At 60.8% G+C, this 14,176-nt stretch overlaps 1 protein-coding gene across 3 annotated transcripts in view; it reads left to right on the forward strand.

The window, feature by feature from the left end:
- Positions 1–13,744, forward strand: part of PSD (pleckstrin and Sec7 domain containing) — a 39,510-nt gene extending 25,766 nt beyond the window's left edge. For all 3 annotated transcript variants that reach the window (XM_088528821.1, XM_088528822.1, XM_088528823.1), the window contains 7 exons: positions 8,917–8,960; positions 9,684–9,862; positions 10,701–10,771; positions 11,448–11,605; positions 12,036–12,180; positions 12,895–13,038; positions 13,464–13,744. In XM_088528821.1, the coding sequence (XP_088384947.1) occupies positions 8,917–8,960; positions 9,684–9,862; positions 10,701–10,771; positions 11,448–11,605; positions 12,036–12,180; positions 12,895–13,038; positions 13,464–13,703 (981 nt within the window). In that variant the 3' untranslated portion in view covers positions 13,704–13,744. The remainder of the gene's footprint in view (positions 1–8,916; positions 8,961–9,683; positions 9,863–10,700; positions 10,772–11,447; positions 11,606–12,035; positions 12,181–12,894; positions 13,039–13,463) is intronic.
- Positions 13,745–14,176: the final 432 nt, after the last annotated feature.

Below are 14,176 nucleotides of genomic sequence, written 5' to 3' on the forward strand. Positions count from 1 at the left end.
GGGGGCGTGAAGGGGCCGCAGCACCGGGCCCAGCCGCTGCCCAGCACCTCTACCGGGCTCGACGGAACGAGCCCCCTGCTCCCTGCCGCCGGCTTTAGGCTCCTGGGACATGGGTCCCCGTGCCGGCAGAGGCGGGAAAGCCTCCCCTGCTCCCCTCCCTGCGGCAGCCTGCCCCAGCCATGTTATCCTATATAGGCTGCTACCTCCTCCTCGAGCCTGGCTCGCAGGCTGTGCCTGGGGACCGCGGCTCCCGTGCCAGTGTGCCCGCACAGCTGGACAGCTAATTTTAGCGCTCCAGGAGCACACGTTAAGGGCTGCAGGCGAGGGGATGTGCTGGCAGGCTGCAGAGGAGCTTCCCAAACCTCAGGAGTGGTCCTGGGCAGCCCCAATGGTGCAGAAGGTGAGTGTTGGGGGCTCTTTCCAAGCCTGCCCAGGAAGCTGGCGCAGGCTGGTAACCCACAGGCATCAGGCTGCTGTCCTGGACTGGGGGACAGCAGGGGAGCACAGGGTGGCTGAGGGACACCAGGGCAGCTGCTCCTTGTGGCTCCAGGGAGGATGTCGGGACGGGGCCCTGTGCTCTCCCGTCAGCTTCAGTGCAGGGTATCCAGGACAGATGCAGCACAATGCCTGAGAGCAGGTGGTGGCTTGAGTCAGACAAGAGCTTTATCTGTGCCTGGATGATACACGTAAACAATCCCAGTTTTATGCAGAGGAAGCCCAAAGGCGTTCCCAGTGGTGTCCCCTTCACAGCATCTTCCTCGCTGTGCCCTGGGTTGTTCTGCTGCTGGCACCATGCAGCGGTGCCTCACTGGTGACTAAGTACCAGGCCTGGAAACCATTTTTCCTCATACCGAAGCACTCCCTGGAGGACCGGGCTGCATAGTAGGGCTCTGTTCAAGAGTGAGGCTGTCCCTGGGCGGGCTTTCCACCAGGGAAGGAGCTGGGCTGGGGACACACGACACAGTGACCCTGCATAAGGCAGTGCTGCAGGACACCCACATCTGCACGCTTGGGTTTTGGGTCTCATGCCCAAAGGAACACAACTGCCTGACCAGCGAGGGAAGAGGCAAAGCCGGGTATACTAGAGCTGGTGATATCTTTGTGAGCTTGGGTTAGGTTTTGCTCTTCTCTCTAGCCCAGACCTCCTGGGATTTCACTGATTGTTAGTTGAACGTTACAGTCCAAATGTGGATTTGACCTTTACATGACTGATCAGTTTGCTGAGCCTTGTATCTTCCCTGTCTTCCTCATCCTTACAAATTAACCTTGTCCTCTGTTGGAGGGTCTTTAGTAATGCAGTAGAGCCCAAGCAGACTCCATTTCTCTCCGACTCTGCCCAGCAATTGCAGGAGCAAGGCAAAATTGTGCTGCCTGCCAGCTAGGGAGCCTGGAGCTCTCACAGAGTTAATGAGTTAAGCCTCACAATGCAGTCAGATCCCCTGGGGGAGGAAGGTGGGATCGGCCCCCACTTCACTGCTTGGAGGCACAACTGCAGAGATCAAATGCTCAGACTGCTGGGTAAGTGATTAGCAGATGTGAGAAGAAAGCCCCGTCTCCCACCTCTGAGCTATAATCACAGCAACGCCTGCTCAGGCTAATCCCCCGCGCTGCGCTTTGGCCTGGGCTCTTCAGACACAGCTTCTCCACAGGAGCGCTACCTGGCCTTGCCCCTCTGTCTCCTGCGGCCCCCTGGGGGCCTGGGGGCTTGTCCTGGCCCGACAGGGCTGATGGGCACAACCGGGGCCGGGCCCCCTCCCTTGCAAGTGTTCTTGAGTGGTGGCGATGCCAAGCGATTACGACGCAGTGGAAAATCTACCCTTCTTCGCTGGCCACCTCTCTTGCTCAGTCAAGCCTAAATAGATTAAAGTGATCCACCTGCTTTCTCCAAGGATGCCCAGCTTACCACTTCTTCAGGAGCAGCTGCCCAGCGCGTCTGTGTCCTGCCCTTACCCAGTGGGCAGCTCTAGCTGCACATTTCCCCTCCTTGTCCTGGCTCCTGGAGGCACCGGCAGGAGGGTGAATCTCAGGACGGGTTTTGAAGATGGAAGCTGTGAGCCTATCTCTGCCAGACCCAAGTCTTCTGCCACTCTCAGCTCTGTGGAAGGTGCCGGGCGCTCAGAGCCTAGCCAGGCTCCGGCAGCTGCCGTGCAGCTGGTTCGGGGCCAGTGGTGCTGCCTGCCCCGGCCATGCTGGGCAGACCCAGCTGCTCCCCATGGCGTGTGTGCAGCAGGCAAGGTCAGCGCTGGCCTTGCTGCAGCCCTGCAGCCTTGGACACAGCCACTGTGCCACAGAGGCACCCGTCTGGCAGCGAGGGAAAGCCCGGAGCCTTGCCAGCGATGGGACAACTGCCCCGGTAGGAAGATCAGACCTGCCAGTGTTTTGGGACCCTCTGCTGAATGTCGCTGGGGGAGGCCTGGTGTGACCCAGCGCAGGTGGAGCTCTTGCACCGCTGTCCAGCATCTCTGGCCGCCAGCCCTGGACTGGAGCTCATGAAGTCCTGGAGGTCTCAGCACTGTCTTTCCTGTTGCCCCCGACACTGATGCATCAGTGAACGTGAGGGTCCGGCGGCCCTGCTCCTGCCTGCCCTGCAGCTGGCAGGCAAAGCAGGGAGGAGGCAGGAGGAGGCCAGCTCGTGCCCTAGGGCCGGCTCTGACAGAGCATGCAGTGCCTGTGCCGAGGGTCACGTCCCTGCACACAGGGAGATGTGATGCTGCTGCCACTCGTCCTAATGATACCTTGTGCCAGCCTGTCCCTGGCTGCAGCCGTTGGCAGCAGTTGGGCTCCAGCAAGTGAACAGAGTGAAGCATTGCGGCCATGGACACTGCTTGGACAGCTCCGGGAGAGGAGACACATTTTCTCAAGCCCCCGTTTGAAGCAGGGACCACCAGGGCCACGGAGGAGCAGGACAACACCCAGAGCCCCGGGGCCACATTTCATGGGAGCCCATGAAGGTCCCAGGGCACGGGACACTCCGTAACCCGCCCGTGGGGCCGCATCTGGGGTCCTCGCGAGCGAGGGCGCAGGGGGCTGAGAGCGGGCGAGGCGCGGCGGGAGCAGCGCGGGGGAAAGGCCGGGTACCGGACCAGCAGCCCGGCAGCAGTACCGGATGCAGAGAAAGGCCGGGTACCGGGCAGCAGCCGCGCCAGGCGCGGGACCCCGCGGCGCCCGCGCGGGGCTCCCGCCGTCGGGCCGAACCGAACCGAACCGGGCCGGGTCGCGGCGCCGCCACGGGCCGCCATTGGCTGCAGGCGGCGGGCGGGGCGGGGCGGGGGCCGCGCCGCCTCCCCGGCAGCCGCCGCCGAGCCCGGCCCGGCCCGGCCCGGCTTCAACAGGCGGCGGCGGAGCGGGCCGGGGCGGTGCCGCCAGCCACGGCAGCCGCCGCCGCGGGCACCATGATCGGCGTGAACAGCATCAACAGCAGCGCGGGGCGCATGCGGTCCCGCTCCATGTGCTCGGTGCGCTACGGGCGCAACTACCGCGGCGTGGAGACCTTCTGCTACGGGTGGCCGCAGCGCTCCCGCACCCTCAAGCCGGTGCTCTACACCGACCTGGTGGTCAGCCGCCTCCAGAGTCGCCGCAAGAAGAAGCCGGTAAGGGCCGGGGGGCGGCGGGGCGGGCGGCCGAGCCCCGGCCCCGCGGGCGCTCAGGGGAGGCTCCCGCGCTGCGGCCCGCTCGGTGCCGCCAGGACTCCCGGGGCCCGCGGCTCGCCGCGGATGGCGCCGCCTCCGCGGCTCCAAAACGGCCTCCGGCACCGGGCCGGGGCCCCGGGACCGGGCAGCGCGCTGCGCCAAGCGGCGGCTCCGCGGGCGCCCGTCTGGCTCCAGGGGGTGGCGGGGGGGTTTGCGACACCTCAGCGAGGGCAGCGCTGCAGCCCCGGGCCGCCAGGCTGGGGAGGAAGGAGCGGCGCGCTGGACCAGGAAAAAAAAAAAAAAAACACGGGAACATTTTGCTGGCAGGGGGGTTGCTTGGTGTAAGTCGGCGCCGGTTTTGGAGGAGTTGCGCCGGGGTGCGTACGTGGGGAGAAGTGGGAAGGGTGGCTCTGGGCATGCCCCGCTTCAGTGGGGTGCCCGCTGCAGTGTGGTGGCCAGGAGAGCCCTCTCACCTGCCACGCTGCGGGGCAGGAGGCTGGCGGATGCAGGCAGGGGGACCGCCAGGCTGGGCTGCCGCCGCGGTCAAAACACACCCGGTGGGGACATCGCAGCGATGACAGGCTGCGCTGCTGTCATAGCGCAGTACGGTCTGGGGGCAGCATTAAGTTGTGACGCACTCGGATGGAAACATGCAGTTGGAAGAGAGACGCTGGATCATTGCGTGTTGTGCTATGGGGCTGCATGGGGAAGATATAGGGACTCGACAGCAATGGGCCTGTGGGCACTTTGCTGGGCAAAGAGTGTTTTAGTAGTCTGGCTTGAGGCAGTGCCAAACCTCCAGCGCGGAGCAGCATGTGCAGCCGTTCTCACCACCTGCTTTTGCCACCTGCAGCAAGGCTGAAGGTGATGCACAGGACAGTGTTCCCACAGTAGCGCAGCTGAAGAAGAGGAAAGTCTGTCCCGGTTCAAACTTCCCCTATGGGCTAATGTATGAGACCCCATTGCAGTGGGGAGAGGGATGAGGGGACGCTTCTCGTTCTGCTCCTGTGGCACCAGTGCAAGTGGTGCATAAGGGGACACGGGATGCGTAGGACAGGCGCATGCCAGGTGATGAGCTGCTCATCCCGAGCAGGGCTGGTGCAGAGCAGACAGGCTGCAGGGTGCGGGGGCTTGCTGCAAAGGTGAATAAGGGACGTGACGCAGGTTTGGCCAGGGTCTCTTTGCTCTGACGGAGGCCCCTGGTTTGACAGTACTGTTCCTCAGGGCTGGTTTTGTGGCTTTTCTGGAGAGAAAGGTATATATATATATATTTATATATATATATATATATATATATATATATTTTAGGAGGAAAAGTTGGGGAAAGCCAGCGACTGAGCTCTCGTATTGAAATGCTGCCAGGCACAGCGAAAGGGAGAGTATCTGCAGGGAGGGTACTTTGTAGCTGTGAAGTCTCTTTTGCAAAATGTCACATGGCCATGACTTTTCTTGGTGCTGGCAGGAAGAATAGAAATTTTGACCCACGCAGGGCAGCTTGCTGCTCTGGGAGCTGAATATTAGGTTGCTAAGCATGAGAGGCAGCACCCTGGAAAAGGAACTCGTTGCTTTGTAATGCATCTGTAATAGCCATGGTCTTCAGCAGAGGATCCTCAGAAAGGGTTAACCCTCTCTGCCTAGTGCCTAAATGCCTGTCTTAGCCCAGCATGTCGAGCACAGAGGGAACTTACAGCCCTCTTACAGTTCAGTCCTGTCTGCGCCAAAGCTGAGTCTGCCCTGGCCGGCGTCCCTACTTGTGTGACATTGCCAAGGCTGAGGCAGAGTGTGAGAGCTGCTTCTTGCCTGATGCAGCCCATCCACCCCTCCTGGAAGCACTTGTTGGAGCAGGACTCGGAGGGGTGCAGTCAGGAGGGCACAGGAGGAAGAGGCCCTTCTTTCTGTGAGCAGTCCCCCTGGGACAGGGTTCCTCAGTCTCTTAGGTGCTGCTCCTGTCGTGGGCAGAGCTGGCTCCCGCAGTTCACATGCTGCAGCCGTGAGCTCATAGCCCTGGGACAACAAACCTAAGCTTGGGGGCAAGCTCAGGGGCAGGGGCCAGTCCTCTGCCTGCCTGGCTCTTGGGCAGCCCTTACACATCCAGAGATGTCAAGGAGTGCCAGTCTTGGGAGTCCAGAGAGCCTGGAGAGCAAGCTGAGCTGTGAGGCCGTTGTCTCTACTGATACAGCTCTCATGAGCTTGCGTTCAGGAGCCCGGGCAGTTTAGTCTGCCCCATGAAAAGGCCGGGGGTTCGGTGGGCAGACGCACAGCTCTGTTGCTGTGGGGCCAGGGCAGCAGGGACGGTGTTTGCCCTTGCAGTGCTAGTGCAGGGTTAGTTGCAGTTCTCAGCTAGCAGCTGGACTGAGCCCACCACATTAGTTTCATACAAGACATCAAACAGCTGTGAGCAGGGGATGGCATTTGGCCAAGCAGAGTCTTGGCAGGATTTAAGCGTAGATGTAAAGTTTTGCACTGCACCCCTCCCACCACCCCAGCCCTCTCAGTGCCCCCAGCCACAAGCAGTGCTGGCCCTGCTGCTCCTCGTGACCTGTTTCTGAGGTGATGGCACTTTCCAGCCTCTGCCCTCAGCAGGCTTGTGTGATGCTGCCGGTGTTCGTGACGGGGCCGCTTGAACCTTTTGAAGCTGCAAGAGCGTTTGTCCTTTGAAGTGTTCATAGGCAGTCCCAGAGCCCAGGTTTTTATAGTGTTTTGCTCTGCTGGGCCGTTCTCCGGCACTGTGCAGACGTCGCTTTCATTCAGAATTACTCCCTGAGCGTTTTTTGGCATCGGCTCTTCCACTCTGTGTTTTAGCAGAAACCCTCCCACAAGGCTGGCACAGGGCTCTGCTCCGAGAGGCCTCCTTCCCCTCCCAGCTCTCCACCCGTCTCGCTCTGCTCTCCCAACCCCAGGCCCAGCTGCTTGGTATCTCCATCCCTCAGCACAAAGGGCTGACCTCAGTGCACGTTGTTGCTGAACCAGGTCAAATCCAGTGCACCAGTCTGCCAGCAGCTGCCCTGGCCCATATGAGTATTCACTCCTTTCTGAGAAGCTTTCCTGCAGTTCTTGTGTTTCATTCTCCACCTTTCTGTGCCATTTTTCTAGCCTCTTTTTGTCTCTTGGTTTGTAGGCTCTCTCTGCTGAACCCCCATCAGTGAGTAACATCCCTTTCCTTCTGTTACCCATGATGATTCCTATGATTCCTTACCATATACATTGTTTTTTCAAAGGCCTGCTTCTCTCTCTCGCTGTTTTTTTTTTTTTTTTCATGACCAGGTTATATTCTGGACTTTGGTTCCCTTTTTTCCCCCATTCTGCTCTGTAAGTGCCAGCAGGTCCCTTCATCCCAGACCTCAGCCTTGGTGGCGAGGGCTGCATAACCAGGGCCCAGGACTCATCTCCTCTCAGGTGCTGACCCTGTTAACTCCATGACACTGATACCTTCCCAGTGGACAACTGAACCCTGTTCTTCATCTGCAGATAGGGAAGACCCCTTTCCTCTTCTGGAAAAAAAAATGGTGTTGAGTCAGCATTTCACTGACCAGGTAATGCATAGTGAGCCTTCTCCTTGCTCCATTCTAGTTCGGCTACATCTCCCACATGGAGTGATGGATTTGCCTTGTCCAGACACTGTTTGGGTTTATCTGCTGGCTGTGTTTCCCAGGTCCCTGCATGGCTGCAGTTGTACTTTATCTGCCATCAGCAAGATATCTCACCAGCAGTCCCTGGCCAAGTGATGGATGTTGATAACTGCCTGAACAGTCCGTGCAAAACTCAATTATCCTCCTCTGAGGATGATGCCTTGCAGATCTGTCAAACTCCTTGATCTCAAGTCCTCTGTGAACACTGGTCTGAAACCCTCCGTCCGGAGCTGGGGACTGGGCTGTAGACCATCGCTCTGTGAATGGACTTAGCTTCTTCATGCACTGGACGTGGGCACTAGATTGTGACTAGCCAAACTCTGCAAGTATTTGGGGCAGTAAGGGGTTCAGGGCATTTCAGAAAAGCTGGAGAGGATTTGGGGCGTAGGAATGGGCTGTAACTACCCAGAGGGCCAGCTGCCCAGGGCAGAGACTTGTTTCCAGGCTTGGGATTGAGTGCCCTGCTGAAGTCTCTGGTGAGGTCTAGCCATGCTCACAGGGAGTCTGGAGGCCCTCTCAGCTCGAGGAACATTGTTGTGGAGCACCCATATTCTGATAGCCCAGGAAAGTAAATACCTCGTGTGGGAGCAGGGTCCGTGTTGGGTTGTTAGCTGTGTGGTTGCTGTGTGAGGCCCCAGGAGGTGCTGTGTGGATGAGCACCACCAAAGCTCTGGCACAGGGGCTTGTTCTCCTCCTGTGGCCCCTCTGCTGCTCCTGTGCATCCTCTGCCTTGGGGGCACCAGATCTACCTGGGGAAGGACACCCCAAACCTGCTGTGGTTGACTGCAGCGCTTGGGCAGTGCCTGACTCAGAGAGCATCCTGCGGTGCTGGGCCAGCGTTACATACACAGTCCATCCTACATGTGTTTCCCGGGTTTGATGCGTGCCCAGTGTTTGAGAAGGTGTGTTTTGGGCAGCACGGCTTGTGCCTTGGGGCAGATACAAGTGTTACCAGGTGGGAGACTGAGTCTTCTCCACGTTCATGCAGCAGTGAGTGTTGCAAGGCCTGATTGATGTCCATGGGTGCTGGGCCTTGCTCGTCCTCGGGGCTGTCCATGGCCAAAGCATGGTGAGGTGTGTGCTGTCTGGCCAGCCCTGGAGCAGGAACAACACCTCTCCCAAGGGCTTGGGAACACTTGGCAGAAGGCACCTTTGTGCTGCTAGCCCCGTGCCCCTGTCATTGGCAGACCATGAGATGGGATGTCCTACGTGCTGTGGCCCAGTGCAGTGCCACAGCTGTGCATGGTGTTGCATGTCCTAGGGTACTTTATTGTCCAGTGTCCTGGAGCAGCCTCCCCCTCTGCCAGTGCCACTGTGTGACCAGCTCCAACCATGTGCTGCTGCTGTCCTGCCTTCATCCCCGTCCTGCTGCCCTGGCTGGAAGGGTCCCTACTCCAGCGTGCCTGGGGACCTCCTTCTGGCCCTGTGTGCCCCAGAGCACAGAGCCCTCCCTCTGCTGGGCTGTCAGTGCCGCTGCTGCCTGCTCTGGGCACCCTGCTGCGCCCCTGGCCGGGGGCTCCCTGCGTGGTGGTCCCAGCTCTCCCTCCCTCACTCCCCCTGCCCTGCTCCCTGGCAGCCTCTTGCCAGCCCAGCGTGGTGCCTCGTGTCCCCCTTGCCCAGTGTGGCTGGGCTGACCCCTTGCTCCGCTCTCTCCGCAGACGCTGTACGGCTCTATCAAGAACGAGAAGCTGCAATGGGCCATGTGAGTACCCCTTTCCAGGGCGCCACGGCCGCACCGGCAGCCCCGAAGGCTGTGGCAACTCCCTTGCCCTCCTCACGCGCTTGGAGCCCACTCGGCACCACAGCGCAGCGGCCGCCCCAGCGGGACCCGGGCTGATCCCACACGGGCAGTCGCTTGGTGCCTCGGCGCGGGGCTGGGCGCTGGAGGCCGTGGCGCAGCGGGCCCTGCGCCCACCACTGCCGTCGGCGCGAGCCCGGCGCCCGCGCTGCGGGGATTAATCAGTGCATCGCGTAACGCCAGCGCCGCGCTGCTGCGCCGCTGCCATGGCGACGGCCGGCAGATGCTGAGGGGCTTAATTAGCAGCAAGCGGTTATGAGTGCGGGGGGAGGCGGCAGCTCCGCGCTCCCACATCCCCGTGCCAGGAGAGGGAAACGGCAGTGGCGGAGCCTGCCCGGCACGGGGCCCCGTTTGGAGGGAGAGCTTGTCCTCCATGAGGGGATCCCCCCATGCCTCTGTCTTTCTGAGGCCAGGGAGTGTCAGGGCTGCTGGGGGGCTGCCAAGGGCTCCCTCCCAAAGGCACCGCAGGGAGGGGAAGCTCCCCCACCTGCCCTGCTCCTCCTCGCCATCCTGCAGGGAGTCAGGCCTAACTGTGACTGCAGCAAGGAGGAGGCCAGGTATTTGCTGGCCCCAGTGTGGTTAACATGTGTTTTCCTGTCTTCACTTATGACTATCTGTACCTGGCAGAGACGAAGAGGAGCTGAGAAAGTCCCTCTCAGAGCTGGCTGACCCCAATCCCAAGTCCATCAAACGCATCAGCAGCTGCAGTAACCCCTTCCTTGACTTCTCGCAAGACCCTAACATCGCTACCTACAAGCACGGGCTGCTAGTGCGCAAGATCCACGCAGATCCCGACTGCAAGAAGAGTAGGTGCCTGGGCATCCCGCGGGAGGGACTCGGTGGGGGAGATTGGAATGTGATGGAGAGCTCCAGAAGTCATCACAGTGGGAGAGGGGCCAGAGTCACAGCGCCAAACCTGACAACTGTATCAAAGCAGCCTCCACATCAACCCCCACCACCACATGTATCAGACTGCGACAGGCACGATCCAGCCTGGGGGTTTGGGAGCCCCAAAGCGTCCCCTGTCGTCCGTCCTGATGATGAGGGCTGGGCAGAGGCTGGCAGCAGTGGGCAGAGGAGCCGCAGGACCTGTGTGTCTCCTGCCTGTGCTGCTGGGAAGGTTGGCAGATGGGGAGGTGCTGCAGTCTCTCCAGGCAGCCCTGCCTCGCTGTAGGATGAGGAGAGAAGAGGAGGTGCCCCGTGGTGCTGCAGCCATCGCCCCACAGGCTGCGGTTGGCTGGGTGCTGCCAGGCGTGCTCCGTGGGCACTGCAAAATCCTCGCTAAGCCCCAGCTGTTTAATGCCTCCTTGATCTGATTAGATGCTGCTGTCCACCGAAGCCAGCAGCACCTGACGGGCAGCGCTGCCTTGCCCCGTTCCTGCGCGCACGGAGAGGAGCGGCGCGGGCGAGCAGCAAGGCGGGCGGCCCGGCCCCGCGGGGCGGCGCGCAGCCCCCCTCCCGCAGCACCATCTGCCAGCACGCGGCCGCTGTGGGCTCAGGTGCACGGGGACAGTCCTGGCGCACAGCCCGTCCCCGGGGGGATGACGTGTGCGCGGCAGAGCGCGCGGCGGGAGGAGGGGTAGTGCTCGCCCGGCCTGCTCGGCCTGGGGACTCATGTCTTGGTTGCTCTGTTTTCGCTGGCAGCGCCCCGTGGCAAGCGTGGCTGGAAGCCGTTCCACGCCATCCTGAAGGGGATGATTCTCTACCTGCAGAAGGTAGGGAGCAACGGGGTACCCCATCCAGGGATGCTGGGAGCTGGGACAAATGACAGGGTCTCAACAGAGGACATCTCCGAACCTCAGCTCTGTGGGATGTTGGTCACAGAAGTCCCTGTGAGTGCTAGAGAGCAAAGAGGGGACTCCCCAGCAAGTGTCACAAACCCCATCGTAATCACAGTTTCAGCAACCTGATCTCCTGAGCCCTGGACCTGACGGCGTCCCCTTTTCCAGCATGCTCAGCTTTGGGTGCCAAAAGCAGCTGCCAACTCAGGGCGCTGCCTGTTTAGGCTTTGCTGGGGGCCTGTAGAGAGGCAGCACCATGGGCCTTTGAGCTGCGGAGCTTGGGCTGCAAATCCATTCTCATGTAGACACCCTGCCCAGCCACAGAGAAATAGGGAAAAGTCACAGTCCTCGTGTTACCAAGCCCAGGGACCTGTGCTGTAGAGCATGCTCCTGCTCTAGCAGCCCCCAGGCTGCTGGCAAGCCTGTGGCAATGCATGGGCAGGGCAGCCTCGTCCCAGCAGCCCTGCAGCAGCCTGGCGGGCCGAGCTCACAGCTTCACTGCAGGCAGGGCTGCCAGGCGAGTTACTGCCTGCAATGCTGGTGACTTTGGAGAGCTGAGTCCCGGGAGGTGCATCCCTAAGGTGGCCCTGAAATGCTCTCTGACTTTCAGGAGGAGTATAAACCAGGAAAAGCGCTGGCAGAAGAGGAGCTGAAGAATGCTATTAGCATCCACCACTCGCTTGCCACGCGGGCATCCGACTACAACAAGAGACCCAATGTCTTCTACCTCAGGACAGCTGACTGGAGAGTCTTCCTCTTCCAAGCACAGTGAGTAGTCCCAGAGCTGCTTGGGGAGAGAGGCTCAACAAGGCAGACTATGCCACAGAGGCCCTGGGGAACAGCCACGAAGCTTATCCTTGCTCATCAAAGTGTGGATGGGTGGGAAGGGGCTGAACTCCCCATTACTTATCCTGTCTTGGCCCTTTCTCCAGAAAAGGGGAGGAGATCAAGCTCTGTGCTTTGCCCAGCAACTCTCCTCCTCCTTCCCATGAGTTCACTGTGGCTTGACCTGGTGAGTTGCTGGGTGCAGAGGTCCCAAGTGCCACAGCTGGACAGATCCAGTCATGTGGGGACCACAAGTCCCATACAGGACAAGTCCCTTGGGCTTTGAAGTGTCGGGGTTGGCAGACAGCTGGGAAAGCAGACAGAGGATAGTGCTCTTGGGGCCCTTCTCCTAGTGTGCTGCCTTTCCCTGCAGGAACCCTGAACAGATGCACTCCTGGATCACCCGCATCAATGTGGTGGCAGCGATGTTCTCCGCACCCCCGTTCCCCGCAGCCATCGGCTCCCAGAAGAAGTTCAGCCGCCCACTGCTGCCCAGCTCCTGCACCAGGCTGTCCCAGGTAGGCCCCCGCTCCATGGCAGCAGCCAGGGTCATGGGAGATGCTGGCGACATGCCAGGGGAGAGGCAGCAGAGGGAGCTGAAGGTGGCAAAGGCTGCATCAGGACCCACCTAGCTCAGGAGGGGTCTTGTGGCAGCAGGGAAAGCTCATGGTGGCTAATTGCAGAAATGTTGGTCCAGGCCCATGGAGGGACCTCTGCTGCCATCCCCACACTCAGGTGAAGGGGACAGGATGCCGAGCGCTGCCAAAGCAGGGACAGCCAATGGAGCCAGACTGCAGAGAAACATGAGGCCCTCCACTGCCCTCCCCACTCCTTCCCCAGGAGGGACCCATGGTGCTCCTTGCTGCAGGGTCCTACTACAGCCAGGACCTTGAAAGGAGACCGGAAGGGGGGATTAGCAGGATCTCCCTCACGCCAGCGCAGTTATTCATAGAGCAGAAGGGATTAAAAATATAGCCTGGTTTTAGAGGGGATTAAATCCTTCAGCTTTAAGACTGCAGCAAGCCCACCAAGAGGCAGGAGGAGATTTTCCCCTAAGGGCCTGTGCTTTTGCCTGCCACTTTAAATTAAAAAGCAAACAAACAAAAAAGATCAGGAGCAGAAACTGAGATCCTGGCTGCATTGAGGAGGGGCTCCTGCTTACTCTTCCTGCCCCTGCCTGCAGCTGAAGGGTTGCACAGGCGCAGCACCAACATGCCCCTGCCCTTCCCCAGGATGAGCAGGTGAAGAGCCATGAGACCAAGTTCAAGACGATGTCAGCAGAGCTGGTGGAGCACCGCTCTTCCCTGCCAGAGAAGAAGGTGAAGGGCAAGGAGTACGAGGAGCTGAAGCAGAAAGAGGAGTACCTGGAGTTTGAGGTGAGCTGGAGAACACGTGGTGCCCACCAGCACTACGTGCCCACACACCGCTCCCACTGCGAAGCTGTCCCCATGGTCTTTGGTGTGGGACAGGGAGCACGTGTGGCCCCTCGGCTGGCTGCAGGTGCGGAGTTGCGGCTCCTGCCTCCTACCTCTGCAGCGGCAGCAGTGCCGGCTCCCTGCGAGGCGCCTCGCTCAGAGGCACTGCTGCCCACGCCAGTGCGTGCCTGGTACTGCGGCAGCGTGGCTCGCCGGTGCTGGTCCCGCTCCTCAGCAGGGCGGGAGGGATCCCGGGACTAGGGGGCCGCAGGGAAACGCGCGGGGCTGTCAGCTCACTGGGTGGGCTGCTGGGGGGTGCGAGAGCCAGCCTCCCCCACGGAATGAGCGCTAGCCCTTCCCCTCACCCTACCCCACTTTGCCCCCAGAAATCCCGCTACGGCACCTACGCCATGCTGCTGCGGGCCAAGCTGAAGGCCGGCTCGGAGGACCTGGCAGCGTTTGAGTCCACGCTCTTCGATGCAGCGGGCAGTGAGGACGATGGCCTGAAAAAGTCCCGCTCCAGTCCCTCTCTCAACGTGGAGGCCCCCAGCGCAGGCACCAAGGTCAAGCGCAACATCTCGGAGCGCGCCAGCCGCCAGCCCCCCGGCCACCCCCACAAATCGTAAGCGAGGGGCATTGGCCGCCCGCGCTGCAGCTCCGTTCCTGCCACCAGGTGCTGGGGTGGACACCGAGTGCCCGCTGAGAGCCTGCATGAGTCCATCCTCTTGAGGCACACAACACGGGGCATGAGCGCCCTCACCCAGCTGCCCGCCCCAGCCCGCGGGGCTGGGGCCCCTCAGGCCCGTCCAGGCCCCTTTGCGGGAGGTGGACGCAGAGCAGGGCCCTTCCCAGTCCTTGCCTGTAGAGCTGCCCATAGGGCCGCCTCCGTCAGACTTACACCCTCTTTCCCGTTGACGCGCGCTTGCCTGCGGGCCCCTCGTTCCCTCCCTTCCTTGTGGGAGAGGAAATATCCAAAACCCACCGACTGGGCTAAATTCTTCAGTGTGAAAAAGCCAGGAGCTGATTTCCTCCAGCGTGGCTCCGCTGTGCCATGTGGGACAGACCCAAGTGGGGGATGACAACTGGGCCAGGGTGCTGT

Source organism: Tinamus guttatus, unplaced genomic scaffold, assembly GCF_059628265.1.
Source record: "Tinamus guttatus ecotype Peru unplaced genomic scaffold, ASM5962826v1 Tinamus_guttatus_pri_ptg000314l, whole genome shotgun sequence".
Taxonomy (NCBI): Eukaryota; Metazoa; Chordata; class Aves; order Tinamiformes; family Tinamidae; genus Tinamus; species Tinamus guttatus.